Source organism: Octopus sinensis, linkage group LG16 (genome assembly GCF_006345805.1).
Source record: "Octopus sinensis linkage group LG16, ASM634580v1, whole genome shotgun sequence".
Lineage (NCBI taxonomy): Eukaryota > Metazoa > Mollusca > Cephalopoda > Octopoda > Octopodidae > Octopus > Octopus sinensis.
Window position 1 is genome coordinate 27,743,863 of NC_043012.1, and position 14,323 is coordinate 27,758,185.

The 14,323-nt window shown below is 38.4% G+C and overlaps 1 protein-coding gene across 1 annotated transcript in view; it reads left to right on the top strand.

The window, feature by feature from the left end:
- Window positions 1-14,323, top strand: part of LOC115220281 (nuclear pore complex protein Nup205) — a 222,260-nt gene that overhangs the window by 113,670 nt on the left and 94,267 nt on the right. Inside the window, exon 14 of the mRNA XM_029790391.2 lies at window positions 11,553-11,762. Within this exon, the coding sequence (XP_029646251.1) occupies window positions 11,553-11,762 (210 nt within the window). The remainder of the gene's footprint in view (window positions 1-11,552; window positions 11,763-14,323) is intronic.

Genomic DNA, 14,323 nt, shown 5'->3' on the forward strand with positions numbered 1-14,323 from the left:
ATTTAAAGAAATTAACGGCCATGAAACGATCGTAGTGTTATATTATGTTTTTTAATAATTTGTTATATATTTAAAAATATAAATTAAATAATCTTATGTATTGGCTTAAGTTTTTCATTGATTGATTTGCCTAATAGTGGTTTTAATTTAATATAATACACACACACCACACACACACACACACACACACACCACACACACACACCCACACACCACACACACACACCACACACACACACACACACACACACACACACACACACACACCACACACACACACACACACACACACACACACACACACACACACACACACACACGTTGGCAGTTTCTTGGTAGTCAAGCAATTAGAAGCATGAAGACAGGGAAAGCCCCAGGCCCATCAGGAATTACTACAGAGATGCTCAAAATATCTGGCAGTGTCGGCTATAGCCTAGTCACCCGTATAGTTAACACGACTGAGTCATACCCAATGACTGGTGTAGCAGCATAATAGTTAACTACTACAAAGGTAAAGGTGACGCCCTAGATACAAATAATTACAGAGGTATCAAGCTGTTGGATCAGGTAATGAAGGTTACGGAGAGGTTCATAGCTCAACTTATTAGGGAGAGAGTAAACTTGGATGAGATGCAGTTTGGTTTCGTGCCAGGAAAAAGCACCACTGATGCCATATTTCTGGTAAGACAGCTGCAGGAGAAATACCTAGCCAAGGATAAGCCCCTGTACCTGGCTTTCATTGACATGGAGAAAGCCTTTGACAGGGTCCCCCGATCCCTTACCTGGTGGTCAATGAGGAAACTAGGGATAGATGAATGGTTAGTGAGATCTGTGCAAGCCATGTACAGGGACGCTGTAAGTAAGGTAAGGGTTGGCAACGAGTACACTGAAGAATTCAAAGTAGAGGTTGGGGTCCACCAGGGTTCAGTCTTCAGCCCCCTCCTATTTATCATAGTTCTCCAGGCAATAACGGAGGAATTCAAGACAGGATGCCCCTGGGAGCTCCTCTATGCTGATGACCTTGTCCTAATCGCTGAGTCGCTATCAGAACTAGAAGAAAGTTTCAAGTGTGGAAACAAGGATTAGAATCGAAGGGCCTTAAAATCAACATAGCTGAAACCAAAGTCCTAATAAGTAGGATGGCAGCCAAACCACAAATCCCTTGAGGTAGATGGCCCTGCTCAATCTGTAGTAGAGGTGTAGGTAGAAACTCTATAAGATGTACCCAGTGTGAGCTATGGACACATAAGAGGTGCAGTAATATCAAAGGAAGGCTAACTGGGAAGATAGTTTTTGTATGTTGCAGATGCTTGGGAGCGATAAACACTGGAAATATGCAGAGACCAATTTCCGCCACATTCCAGGGAGAAAAACTAGAAGTAGTTGATAGCTTCCGTTATCTAGGAGACCAAATCAGTAGCGGAGGAGGGTGCACTGAAAGTGTAGCTGCTAGAATAAGAATAGCTTGGGCAAAGTTCAGAGAGCTCTTACCTCTGCTAGTGACAAAGGGCCTCTCGCTCAGAGTAAAAGGTAGACTGTATGATGCATGTGTACGAACAGCCATGCTACACAGCAGTGAAACATGGGCTGTGACAGCTGAGGATATGCGTGAGCTCGCAAGGAATGAAGCCGGTATGATCCAATGGATGTGTAATGTCAGTGTGCATACTCAACAGAGTGTAAGTACCTTGAGAGAAATGTTGGACCTAAGAAGCATTAGATGTGGTGTGCAAGAGAGACGACTGCGCTGGTATGGTCATCTGGTGAGAATGGATGAGGATAGCTGTGTGAAAAAGTACCACACCCTAGCTGTTTAGGGAACCTGTGGAAGAGGTAGACCTGGGACGAAGTGGTGAAGCATGAACTTCGAACATTAGGCCTCACCAAGGAAATGACTAGCGACCGAGACCTTTGGAAATATGCTGTGCTCGAGAAGACCCGGCAAGGCAGATGAAACCATAACCCATGGTCTATGCCAGGAGCATAACCAGCCCGCTTATGCGTAACTTTTCATTCTTTGGTCACTAAACTCTGCTTGTGAAGACCTGTTGAGGTAAGTGAAATCAAATCAAAATCAAAATCACTTCGATGACTGGCATCCATGCTAGCGGGGTGCAAAGAGCACCATACAAGCGTGATCGTTGACAGAGCGGCTTTTCGAGTATGATTGTTAACAGCGTCGCCTTTCTGGCACTTATGCCTGTGCTAGTAGGGTGCCAAGAACACCATCCGAGTGTGATCGTTGCCAGAGCAGCCAACTGGCTTCCGTACCTGTGGCACGTAAAAGGGCACCATTTGAGCGTGATCATTACCAATGTCGCTTGAATGGCACCTGTGCCTGTGGGCATGAGTAAAAAGATTCGAGTGAGGTCATTGCCAGTACCACCTGACTGACCCCATGCAGGTGGCATGTAAAAAGCACCCACTACACTTTTGGAGTGGTTGGCGTTATGAAGGGCATCCAGCTGTAGAAACTATGCCAGATCACGACTGGAGCCTGGTGCAGCCATCTGGTTGCCAGCCCTCAGTCAAAACCGTCCAACCATGGAAAACGGACGTTAAATGATGATATATATATATATATATATATATATATATATGAAACTGAGAATGTGTCTGTCTGTCTGTGTGAATCCCTAAAACTTGAGAACTACATAACCAATTTCATTCAAATTTTACACATGCCTTACTTAGGGTCCATGTAGTGTCATTTTTTAACTTTTTAACTTTTTGCCTAGGGCAAGCCCAGAGCAATATCATATTTTCTCCACGATTTCAGTATTACGTGTCAAAAGTGAAAGAAAAAACATCTCCCTATTGTAATGTCAGATACTTTCACTTTAATACTGAAACTGTTAAAGTTAAACTATTATATAACAGGGATGAACCATTAACAGTGGACATCCATTTTGCTAGAAGATCTGGTATGGTCTTAGATACTACACCACTGGTTTTCAATTCATATTAATCAAATTAATATTCAGGTTTTCACCCTTATTTTAAATTTAAATTTATATGTGTATATGATTGATTGATTGATTGATTCTAGTTTCAGCTTATGAGCTGTGGCCATGCTGGGGCACCGCCATTTGGTGTAGCTACTTGGTTTTACTTCACGAAAGCTTTTTAGCAACTGCCATTTGGTGCATGAGAGAGTTCGATGCAGCTGCCCTCATCTGCACCTCCTGCCGTGAAGTTGGTTCATCTGGGACACCTGACAGGAAGAGATCCAGTTTCATTTTAAAGACATCTGCATCCACCCCATGCAGGTCTCTCAGGTTCTTCGGGAGGATATTGAAGAGCTGTGGGCCTCTGAAGCCCAGGCTATCACAGAATCTTGTCCTACATCTTGATGGCAAGTTTGGAGTCCTAGGCACCACGCAGTGGCGCCCAGTTCTGGCATTTGCGTAACTCTCGATGCCAAAGTTTAGGACACGTCCCTCCAGGATCTTCCAGATGTATATTATGGCATATCTTTCCCGCCTACGCTCCAGGGAATATAGTTTTAATCTCTTGAGTCTTTCCCAGTAGCTTACATTCTGCGTAGAGGCTATCTTCTTCGTGTAGCTACGTTGGATCGCCTCGAGCTCTGTGATCAACTTGACACTGGATGGTGACCATAACTGAGAGCAGTAGTCAAAGTGGCTCAGGACAAGTGTCCTCCAGAGGACCATCATGGTTTCTTGTTCTCTTGTTCTAAAGGTTCTGAGGATCCATCCGGCCAGTCGTCTACATTTCATTGCCAATTTAGCAACATGTACACGAAAGGTCGCGTCATCACTCATGTAAATACCTAGGTCACGCACTGATTGTGCCTCTGGGATTGCTATTCCTCCGGGTCCAGTGTATTCATTGGGTATTGCATTTAGTTTTGCATGCTGATAGTATAGAGCTTGAAACTTTTCAGCATTGAACTGCATGCTATTCTTTTCAGCCCACTTGTATATTTTGTCCAGCTCACATTGCAGGTGTTTAGTGTCCTCAGGGTTCTGTATTGCCTGTGAAACTTTTGTATCATCTGCATAACTTGTGATCGTGGCTCTCTGCGTGGCTGAGGGCATGTCTGAGAGGGCCATTATGAACAGTAGTGGTCCCAGAACAGTGCCCTGCGGAACACCGCTCACTATTTGCGTGTTAATGGAAGTGGCCCCATTGGCTACTACCACCTGACTTCTATCTTTCAGAAAGTCATGAAGCCATTCTCCCAGTTTTCCAACTATGTTGAGATCACGCAGTTTGTGACATATCATTCCATGATCGACTTTATCAAAGGCCTTTGCAAAGTCGAGATATATGACTTCCACATTTGAGTGGTTGAGCAGCCGTTTCAGCACCCAGTCATAGTGTTGTAGGAGCTGAGTTAAACAGCTTTTCCCTGGTCGGAAACCATGTTGGGTGTTGGGCAGCAAGTCATTCTCTTCAAGGAAAGTGATCAGCTTCCTTCTGACTATTCGTTCCATGAACTTGCTGATGTGTGAGGTCAGAGAGATAGGTCTGTAGTTCTTGGCTTCCGCTCTGCTACCTCCTTTATGAATGGGGCATATTTTACCTTCCTTCAGTTTTCTTGGAAGTTTGCCAGCTGCAAGGAAGCTCTGAAAGAGGAACTGCAGTGGTCTTGCTAGGACTCTCTTACATGCTTTTAGGAGGATTGCCGGGAATCCATCGGGGCCAGTAGCTGAGTCTGTTTTCATTTCATCTATAGCCTTGATTACATCGTCTTCCTTTATATCGATGTAATCTATCGTCGCCGCCTCTGATTTTATATCTGCAGTGGTAAAAAAGTCAGTTGGATTGGTGATTTGGAGATGCCCATGGGGTGGAGTGAAAACACTCTTGAATTGCTCATTCAGTATTTCACTTACCCTCATTGGTTTTCCTGTAAGTGTGCCATCCTTTTCGAGGAGTGGCCCTATTCTACAGTGCACCGTAGCTGTTTCTTTGGCATACCTGTAGAAAGCTCTGGGGTTAGATTTTATGTTGTCTATAGCCCAGGCTTCTTTGTCTGTTCTTTCTTTTTCATGGGAGAGTTGCAGACATTTTTCGATTTCCAACAGTTTTATTTTTAGGCGGGACTTTTCACTGCTTTCAATCTGTTTGCTTAGGCGATTTGAAAATTTTGTACGCCGTCTCATTAAAATTTTCCTCTCTCTGGGGATTTTGTTCTTGTGTACAGTGGCCTTTCTCTCTGGGACACATTTGTAGCATATGGCTTGCATTATAGACATGAATTGTTGAAGTTTCACGTCGATGTCTGGCGAGGAGAGACATTTAAGCCAGTTTTGTTTGAGGATCTCTTTCTCAATTTGTTTCCAGTTTGCCTTATGGTAGTTCAAGCTGGAAAGATTCTGAGGGTTTCTTGTAGGCTGCATGTCCGTGCTCTCTTTTGGCCCGTACTCTTTTGGTCAGCTCTATCATGTTGTGATCCGAGAGTAGTGTCGGTGTCACTTTCACATTATGGATGAGATCCATGTCATTTGTGAAGCAGAGATCCAGTGTGTTACCTGCCCTGGTTGGTTGGAGTATTACCTGCTCCATGTACAGGGTGTTGATGAGGTTCAGGAGGGACCTCGCCTGTCCTCGTTCACATCTTGTCATTCCTGGGAGAGAAAGGCCCTCGGGCCATCTGACACTGGGCAGATTGAAGTCTCCCATAAGAAGTACACTTATGTGTTGTTCTAATGTGGTTAGAACTTCTTCTATTTTTATAAGGCAGTCTTCAAACTTGCCCACATGGCTTGGGGCATCTGGAGGGCGATATGTAGCACACACAACTACATCAAGTTGCCTAATATGTACAATTAGTGTGTCACACACCGAGTTTGAGTATGACAAGAGGACCTGGGGTGTGAGGTCCTCACGGATGTACATAGCAACACCTCCATGACTCCTTTCTTTTCTGTTGGTCCGTAGTACAGCATACTGTGGTATGTGTAACTCCGCATCTGCTATGTCCGGTTTCAGGTGCGTTTCCGTAAGTGCTATGCATAAGGCTTGATTGCATGCAACAAAGTCTCTCAGGAACGGGATTTTTGTCCTGTTACTGAGTGTTTGCAGCCCTCTGATGTTCAGTAGGAGCATCGAGGTGAGGTGTACGTTGTTGCTGGCGGTGTCCATCCTGGGTCTGTTTGCTGTGGTGGTCTTGTATATAGTGGGTAGTCCCACCTGCGGGCTTGGGTTTGATGAAGCCAGGTCAGCTGCTGTACAATCTTTTGTGCCATGCACAAAAAAGATTGTTGCTCAGCAGCTGCCCTTTCGACAACATCATATATATATATATATATATATATATAGATGTATACATATAGATGTATATGGATGTGTGTATATATATAATATATATATATATATATATATATATATATATATATATATATAGATGTATACATATAGATGTATATGGATGTGTATATATATATATATATATAGATGTATACATATAGATGTATATGGATGTATATATATATATATATATATATATATATATAGATGTATACATATAGATGTATATGGATGTGTATATATATATATATATATATATATATATATTGATCAAAATAAAAATAAAAATAAAAACATGAGGCGAAGGATTCAGCGGTACATATGTTTCGGGCCTTTATTAGACAGATTCATAACAAATCATAATGTATGTCTGTGGCCTTCTTCAGCCGCGCACAACAGCTTCCACAAGGACATGTGTTACTTCCGAAATTCTTGGTTGGGGATGCAAATCTTCTCGTTCCCGTACGACATAATGCGGCACATACGTTCCCACACACATCCTCCAACATCCCACACCTAGACCTAGAGACGTGGGCACACACGTGCACGCATGCAGTGAGGGGCGCGCGTATATATATATATATATATATATATATATAGATGTATACATATAGATGTATATGGATGTGTATATATATATATATATATATATATATATATATGGATGTGTGTGTGTATATATATATATATATGTATAGCTGTTTATGTATACATGTTTATGTATACATGTATATGTATAGCTGTTTATGTATACATGTATATGTATAGCTGTTTATGTATAGCTGTATATGTATACATGTATGTGTAGATGTATATATATATAGATGTACATGTAATATTTACACATATATACATGCATACATATATATACTGGCCTGCTCGCTTAGCCAGTGGGGTGGCGTCATTCGAAGGCTAAAACAATGTGAACGCATTGTGACCAGCAATGTGTAACTACATCTGATGGACTGGTCGGTCACGTGATGACATATATATACACCCATACGCACACATACACACACATACATAGGTGCAGGTGTGGCTGCGTGGTAACAAACCTGGTTCCAAAACACATGGTCCTCAGTTCAGTCCCACTGTGTGGTAATTTGGCATGTGTCTTCTGCTATAGCCTCAAACCAATCAAAGCCTTGTCAGTGGATTTTATAGACAGAAACTGAAAGAAATCAATTGTTTATACATGTATGTATATATGTAAGTCTATGTGTGTCTTTGTGTTTCTCCCTCATCACTGCTTCACAACAGGTGTTCATTTATTTACATCCCCATAACTTACTAGTTTCACAAGAATAAACTAATAGAATAATTACCAGGCTTATCAATGTAAAAAAAAGTACTAGGCTGTGTCTCATATTTTTGTTTGCCCACTAAGTTGTATCTATCAATTTATCTTTGTGTGTGTGTGTTGAGTAAAGTTAGTTGATTGCAAACCTCCTTTCAGTCTTTTTATTATCACTAGGTCACACATAGTCCCCAGATGGTAACATTGATTTCAAGGCCTTCCCAGATGAGTGACTGGTTATTCAAAGACGTTTATAGATTGCAAATTTTTCCTGTCCAGTTACGTATCAGTATAGTGGTCATTTGCAAACTCCAGAGGTGACACTTTCATTTCTCCTTAGCCCTCATGTCAACACAGTTGTTAATGTTTATTTCAGTTGGGTCCCACCCTTCCAATTGCTATAGATTCGTAATGCATCTTACGGCTCTGCGTGTCACCTGGATGGTGAGGAATCCTACATTGGGAGTGGTAACGACTAGGGTAGGGTAGCTGACTGCTTATTGCGATCATTCGTCTTTTGGTTTCCTGTAGCTTTGCTCTCTTTTACAAACCCAGTGAACATACATTTCCTATTTCAAAGAAATTCAAACAATAGATATAAGACCCAAGTTAAAAAGATTCTCAACAATTAAACTTCTCTGCTTGACACTAAGACACCCACTCCCAGCAGGGGCCTTAACTCTCACATTTTAGTGCCCCATGATTATCATTTTTCAAGAGGAAAATCTTTTTAACAGGTTCAGTAAGACTGGAATTTTGGAATATGCTCATAAAAATCAGTAGTTTGGGATACATGTGGCACGATTACAATTATTTTTAGGGTGTGTAAAGAGGGAAATAACACTCATAGATATTCCAGTTCATTACAGAAAATATAACAGAAAAGTCTAATTCTTCAATTGCATGTAACACGAGCAATGCCGGGTATCTCTGCAAGTATGTATATATATATCTATTTCATCACTTCATGTTGTGGTTCTACATCAAAATTACTATTCAGTTGTCCGTTGTGATTTGATACTGCTGATTGTGGAATCACTTGTTATTGTCTGCATCACACTTCATACCTTACTTTTCTTCTTCAACTTAACCCCCTTCTTCCTTTTCTATTTCTCCTCCTTCTTCCTTTTTTTTTGTTCCTCTTCTACTTCATCTTCTATCTCATTTGCTGCTTCTTCTGTCTGTCTTCTCCTTCTTCATCTTCTGTTTCCTCATTCCCTAACCAAACATTTATCTGCTTTAGTATTAGCACTGTACATGCCCTGTTCATCTTTTCACAATCTATTTTCTTTTTTATCTTTATTTACTTTTTTGTTTCCTCCTCATATAAGCAAAACACAAAGCCAGGCAGACACACAATACAAGAGTGCGCTTTTCAGGTAGGTCTGAAGAAGTGCCACTCTAATGCCTAAAAGAAATTTTAGCACTTCCCCTTATTTGGATGAGAGTGATGAGTGGCAAGAGGACATCTATATCACAATGTAGAACAAATATCTCAGGAACTTTGAAAACAACTTTTGTTTTCTCACCAATTTCCATTTTTTGGTAATGTTTATGCTTGCGTGTGTGTATAACCCAGATTCTGCATAGTTTCCTTCAACTTAATTTTAGTTCAAAATTTGTAGAAGATATCCAATGTATTGTGAAGTAGGGTTATAAACTTAATCACACAGCCATGCCTGTACCCATTTAAAATGAGTTCTACATATTGAATTTTAGTGCATATCAAATCTGCATACATTGTGTGTTACATGTTTAAAATAGCATAAAATTCCATAATTTATCAAATGTTTGAAGAAAACTACAAAACTGAAATGAATGTAAATTTGAAATTTAATGTTGTGTTAAATTAAAATATATAGCTTTGTACTAACCCGGCCGTGGCCGGCTGTAAAATGTTTTGGTTCATAATACCAAGCCGGCCGTACCCGGCCGTGAGAACCTATTGTTATTTAAATGTAAATTTGAACCCAAATCTCGTTGGTACATTCGTTAAAACATGTGATTTCACATTGTAAATAGTTAAGTTATAGTATCCGACATTGCTTGAAGTGATATCTCAACTCAGTGAATTTTGGGAGATTTTTTTCCACATGTTTTTTGGCATCGATATTTCTTCAACTTTGAAAATGGATAGGAGTTTCATGTTATCAAGCATTGATTCCGAATTTAAAGCTTTTTCAACGGAAAATAGGGAGATATCGAGAAAAAGAATGAAATAGGTACTAAAGCACGTGGTGTACAAAATAATGAATATTTTTTTATCCGAAAATGAAAGCAGCGCCTTCCAAAGAAACAAAGCTGCGAAGGCGACAGCGAAGACAATTTTACATCGGAATGAAGTAAAAAAAACTTTGAAAATGTTTTTATTAGCAATTTTTCTGAGGAAATAAAGTTTATCTATAGCCTTTCTTAGGAAGTGAAATCATTAGACTTTTATTTTTGTCAGTATGCTAGTTTGAAGCGATCACTTCGAAAAACAAATTTACGCAGATTGTAAACAAACACAAAATGGGGGTTCAAAGTTTGGAAAATTTGTGAAGCAAATACTGGGTACTGTTGTGGATTTAGTTTTTATACAGGGAAACTAATGTTAGTCAGCATGGCTTAGGGTACGATGTGGTCTGGAAGTTATTGTTTGAAGCGATCAATGCGTAAACAAACACAAAATCAGGGATCAAATTTCGGAAAATTTGTGAAGCAAATTACTGGGTACTGCGTGGATTTAGTTTTTATACAGGGAAAATGTTACTCAGCATGGCCTAGGGAACGATGTGGTCTGGAATTTATCACTTCCATACCATAACCAGGGCCGTATATTATTTTTTGACCGATTTCTTTAGTTCGGTCAAACTTACGGTGGATTCCAATATTTCAGTTTATTCCACCTTTATGGTACACCTGTTGTGCATTAAATTCAACTGATGATATAGTGATGTGCACAATTCTTCTTTATCAAAATTTTGTTGCATACCCATTTGAATATTAGCTGATGATTCATTTTCTATAGTGATGTTTAAACAAAATTTTAATTTTTTACCTTTTGCTCAATTTAAAATTTTTATATTTTTACCTTTTGCTCAATTTACCTGGATTTACCTGTAATTAAAGTCACTTTGAGACAAAAGTTATGCAATAGAATTGATTAAGAGCCCTTTCTTTAATTATGTTCCAAGTATCACATTATGTTGATAAGTAAAAAAGTTACAGTTATTTAATGAAACAAGCCTAGATTCATGATTATTTTAGAATTTAATTGAAACTCATGAGGGGTGTATTTTGGTCAGAAATATAGTAACGAAAGGGTTAATTGTCTAAATTTACATTTTAATATTAAAATCAAAATACTTATTTGAATCTTCTTATTATGTTAGAGTTAATAGCACTTGTACATTGACCATTTGTTACAATGTGAATGTCTCTCAAAAGAAAAGGGTGTTTAGTATTTCATTTTTCTTATTTCTATAACTTTTCCACATGTTTATTGAGCTTTCAGTTTTGTAACAGTGATTACAAATCAGAAATGCAAAAATAATAACTCATCATGTATTTCGAACAGGCTATTTTAATTTTCAATACTTAAAAAGAAAGTAACTAAGGATAGAGAAATTGACAGTGTATTGAGTCTTGAAAGGGAATCTAGTGAAAACTAGATTATTTCTTCTCCAAATTTTTTATATTCTGTGTATGTATATATGTATGTTTCTGTATTTCCTGTCTCATAGTCATACATATAATGTAACTAATTTACACATAATCATTCACACAATGCTACACTAAAATATTATGGCCTATATGTGTATGTACAGCCACAAAACTTCAAACCATAGATAACATAACTGTTGCTTGTTTGACAAATGGTTTACTTGATTCTTTGGCATAAGATCATTTTTTTATCTCTGATGTAGATTTTGTCTTTTTGAGATTTGTTGTTTTTATTTATTTATTTATTTATTTTTTGTCCTGTATCTTCTAGACTGAATTAGAAGAGGTTGAAAGCCGTAATGAAGAATATGTTTTAACGAGAGCTTTTCTTAGCCTGATCAGTACCTTAATTGATCATTCCATTCCAGCTGGTTTAGGTGCTGGACACAGATCTCCCGGTTTTCAACCTTATTTGGATTTCATTATTGATGGAGTATTCCTTAAATGCTTTTCAAGAGCTTACAAGAATCCAACAGAAAAGGTAAGTTTTATTTTTTCCATTTAATATAGAAGTTGGGTGCTTAGGAGTTTGAAAGCTGGATTACTAACTCTAATATTTAGCAGGCTTTGCTATATGGCTAATAATAAGAATATATAGTTCAAATATAAAAGTTATTTCATGGATAATCCCCATTAGTGTGTCCTCTACATTTACTACTGAGTGAACAACTCAGAAATCAGCAAAACCTCCGAGATGTGTACTAAAAGCTGTGTTACAGCTGTACTTGTAATATACTGATAGTACTTACTATAAGCTAAATGAAAACACCCTCAGCTACCATCAAGGCTTTTGTTTTTCTGCAAAAAAATATTTATATATGATAACCAAAACTAATTACTTGATTTCTCTGTTATAGCAAGCTCTCTCACATTTTATGTTATTGAACTGTGTTGTCTCTTTTAATACAAGCATTCTGACACAAATAACACTACTTAGCACTAATCTGTATGTAAATAAAATCTTTAAACAAAATGCACCTTTCATGTATTTTATTTTGGAAGTTGTGATTCAGGAAGTATCTACTGAGCTTAGGATCTTTGCAGGTCCTCTGAGACTCTTCAGGTTTGTGCAGTTGATGTCTTGACTGCAGAAAAATATGAAAGATGTGGGTGGGGAAAAATTGGGTATAGTAGTTGGTTTGGGGCCTGGAAGGGGAAGACATTGAATTTGTTTCAGGTGTGTTCAGGTAGCAATATGATACTGTGAGCTCTATTGCTGTAGAATAAAGTGAAAAGACATTCATGTCTGTTGGCAAGAGGCTGGTATGTGATGGTAGGTGAGTCCTTTGCGATTAACATGAAGGTTTTTCAGTGCAGTCTTGGATGCTTTTGTGTGTAGTAACAGGAATTTCCAGGTAGAGACTCAGCAATTGTTCATTTCTGAAGTATTCCAGGCTCTAAGGAAGAAGGCTAATCTTCAGAATGGAGTACACTACATGTTTAATACGGGTTATATCCACATATCAGTGAGTGTTTGTAGAAATGACAATGAACAGGTCCTTAATGCACAAAAGCAAGAGTGTTGAGGTCATAAACTAATCTTAGACTACATCAGAGTTAGAGTATGTGTGAGATTCTACCATATGTGCTTGGTGATCTGATAGGAAGCTTCCAGCCAAGAAATAGAAGTTGGATGAAGCCTGTCAGTGGGCAGTTTAGCAAGGAGATTTTTGAACAAGATACAATCAAATGCTTTGCTAATATCAAGTATAGTAAATATTTTTGCTGAATTTCGCAAGAGCAATGGGACACTGCTGGGTAACATAGTAGAAATGTGTTCCACAAACCTGGTAGTCTTTAATGGGAGAGAAAAAGAGTGACTTGCATTGTTAGAGAAGTTAATTAACAACTTTACTCATTACTTTTGAGATATTGCAAATGAAACCAATAGATTAATATTTGTTAGTGTCAGGGTGGTTATTCTTCTTGGGCATGGAATACAGTAGTTGCATAATCTAATAGATGCAGGAATGTAGAAAACCGTTCCATTTGCTGCCCATTTTACACCCATCTGCACACACAGGTAAATCTCCCTAACTATCCCTTTCTACCCAACCACTACATAAACATCTGAAAGCACAATCTACTTTTACTCCTTCAAGTTCACCACCATGCACACCAAATGCACAAGTACTTCTGAGCACTTCAAACCAACGAGGCAAATAGCTGTGATAGTTTCCTTCTCTATTACCTTCAAACAGTGTGCTCCCATCATCTTCAAATTCTTCAATCTCTCTTTACAGGGATACAACCTCATCTCTGGAAATGTGCTATAATGTATCTCCATTTCTCAGGAAGGCAGTGTTTCTGACCTTTCTTTCTAATTGTATTCACTTCCAACACCTCAAGGGAACTATTAAATAATCTTATTGAAACTCTCTCCCTTTTCTCTATTCAATTGTATGAGTTTTGAAAACTCATACATTTACAGTATTGTGGTGAATTTTTCTATAAATTTCTGTCTCTTCAATTCCATTGTTGCAATGAAATCTCTTTGAATATTTTATTAAGAGAGAAAACTTCACTAATTCAGCTTCAGAATTAATGATTTAGTCATGAAGTGTGTGTCATTTTCAAAGTGATATGAGACAAAAATAACTCACTGAAATTATTGTAAAAATACATGACAAACATTACCAGCAACTTAAGAATATGACATTTCCATGGCAGCTAAATTTATAAGCCAGTAATAAAAGTTGTGTGTGTGTGGTGTGTGTGTGTGTTGTGTGTGTGTGTGGTGTGTGTGTGTGTGTGTGTGTGTGTGTGTTGTGTGTGTGTGTGTGTGTGTGTGTGTGTGTGTGTGTGTGTGTGTGTGTGTGTGTGTTTGCACAACTATTTAACAAAATTTTAATTTCATATTAATTCAACTATTTTCGAACAAAATTTTAATTTAAGGAAAACAAAAATATTAAAGAAACTAATATATTTTTTTATAGAATTTGGTACCTAGATCCTTATGCTCATCACTGAAACTACCATCTGCCTCAATTACTGGCTTGACATTGATCAGATAATATTTATTCATGTTAATCATAACATGCA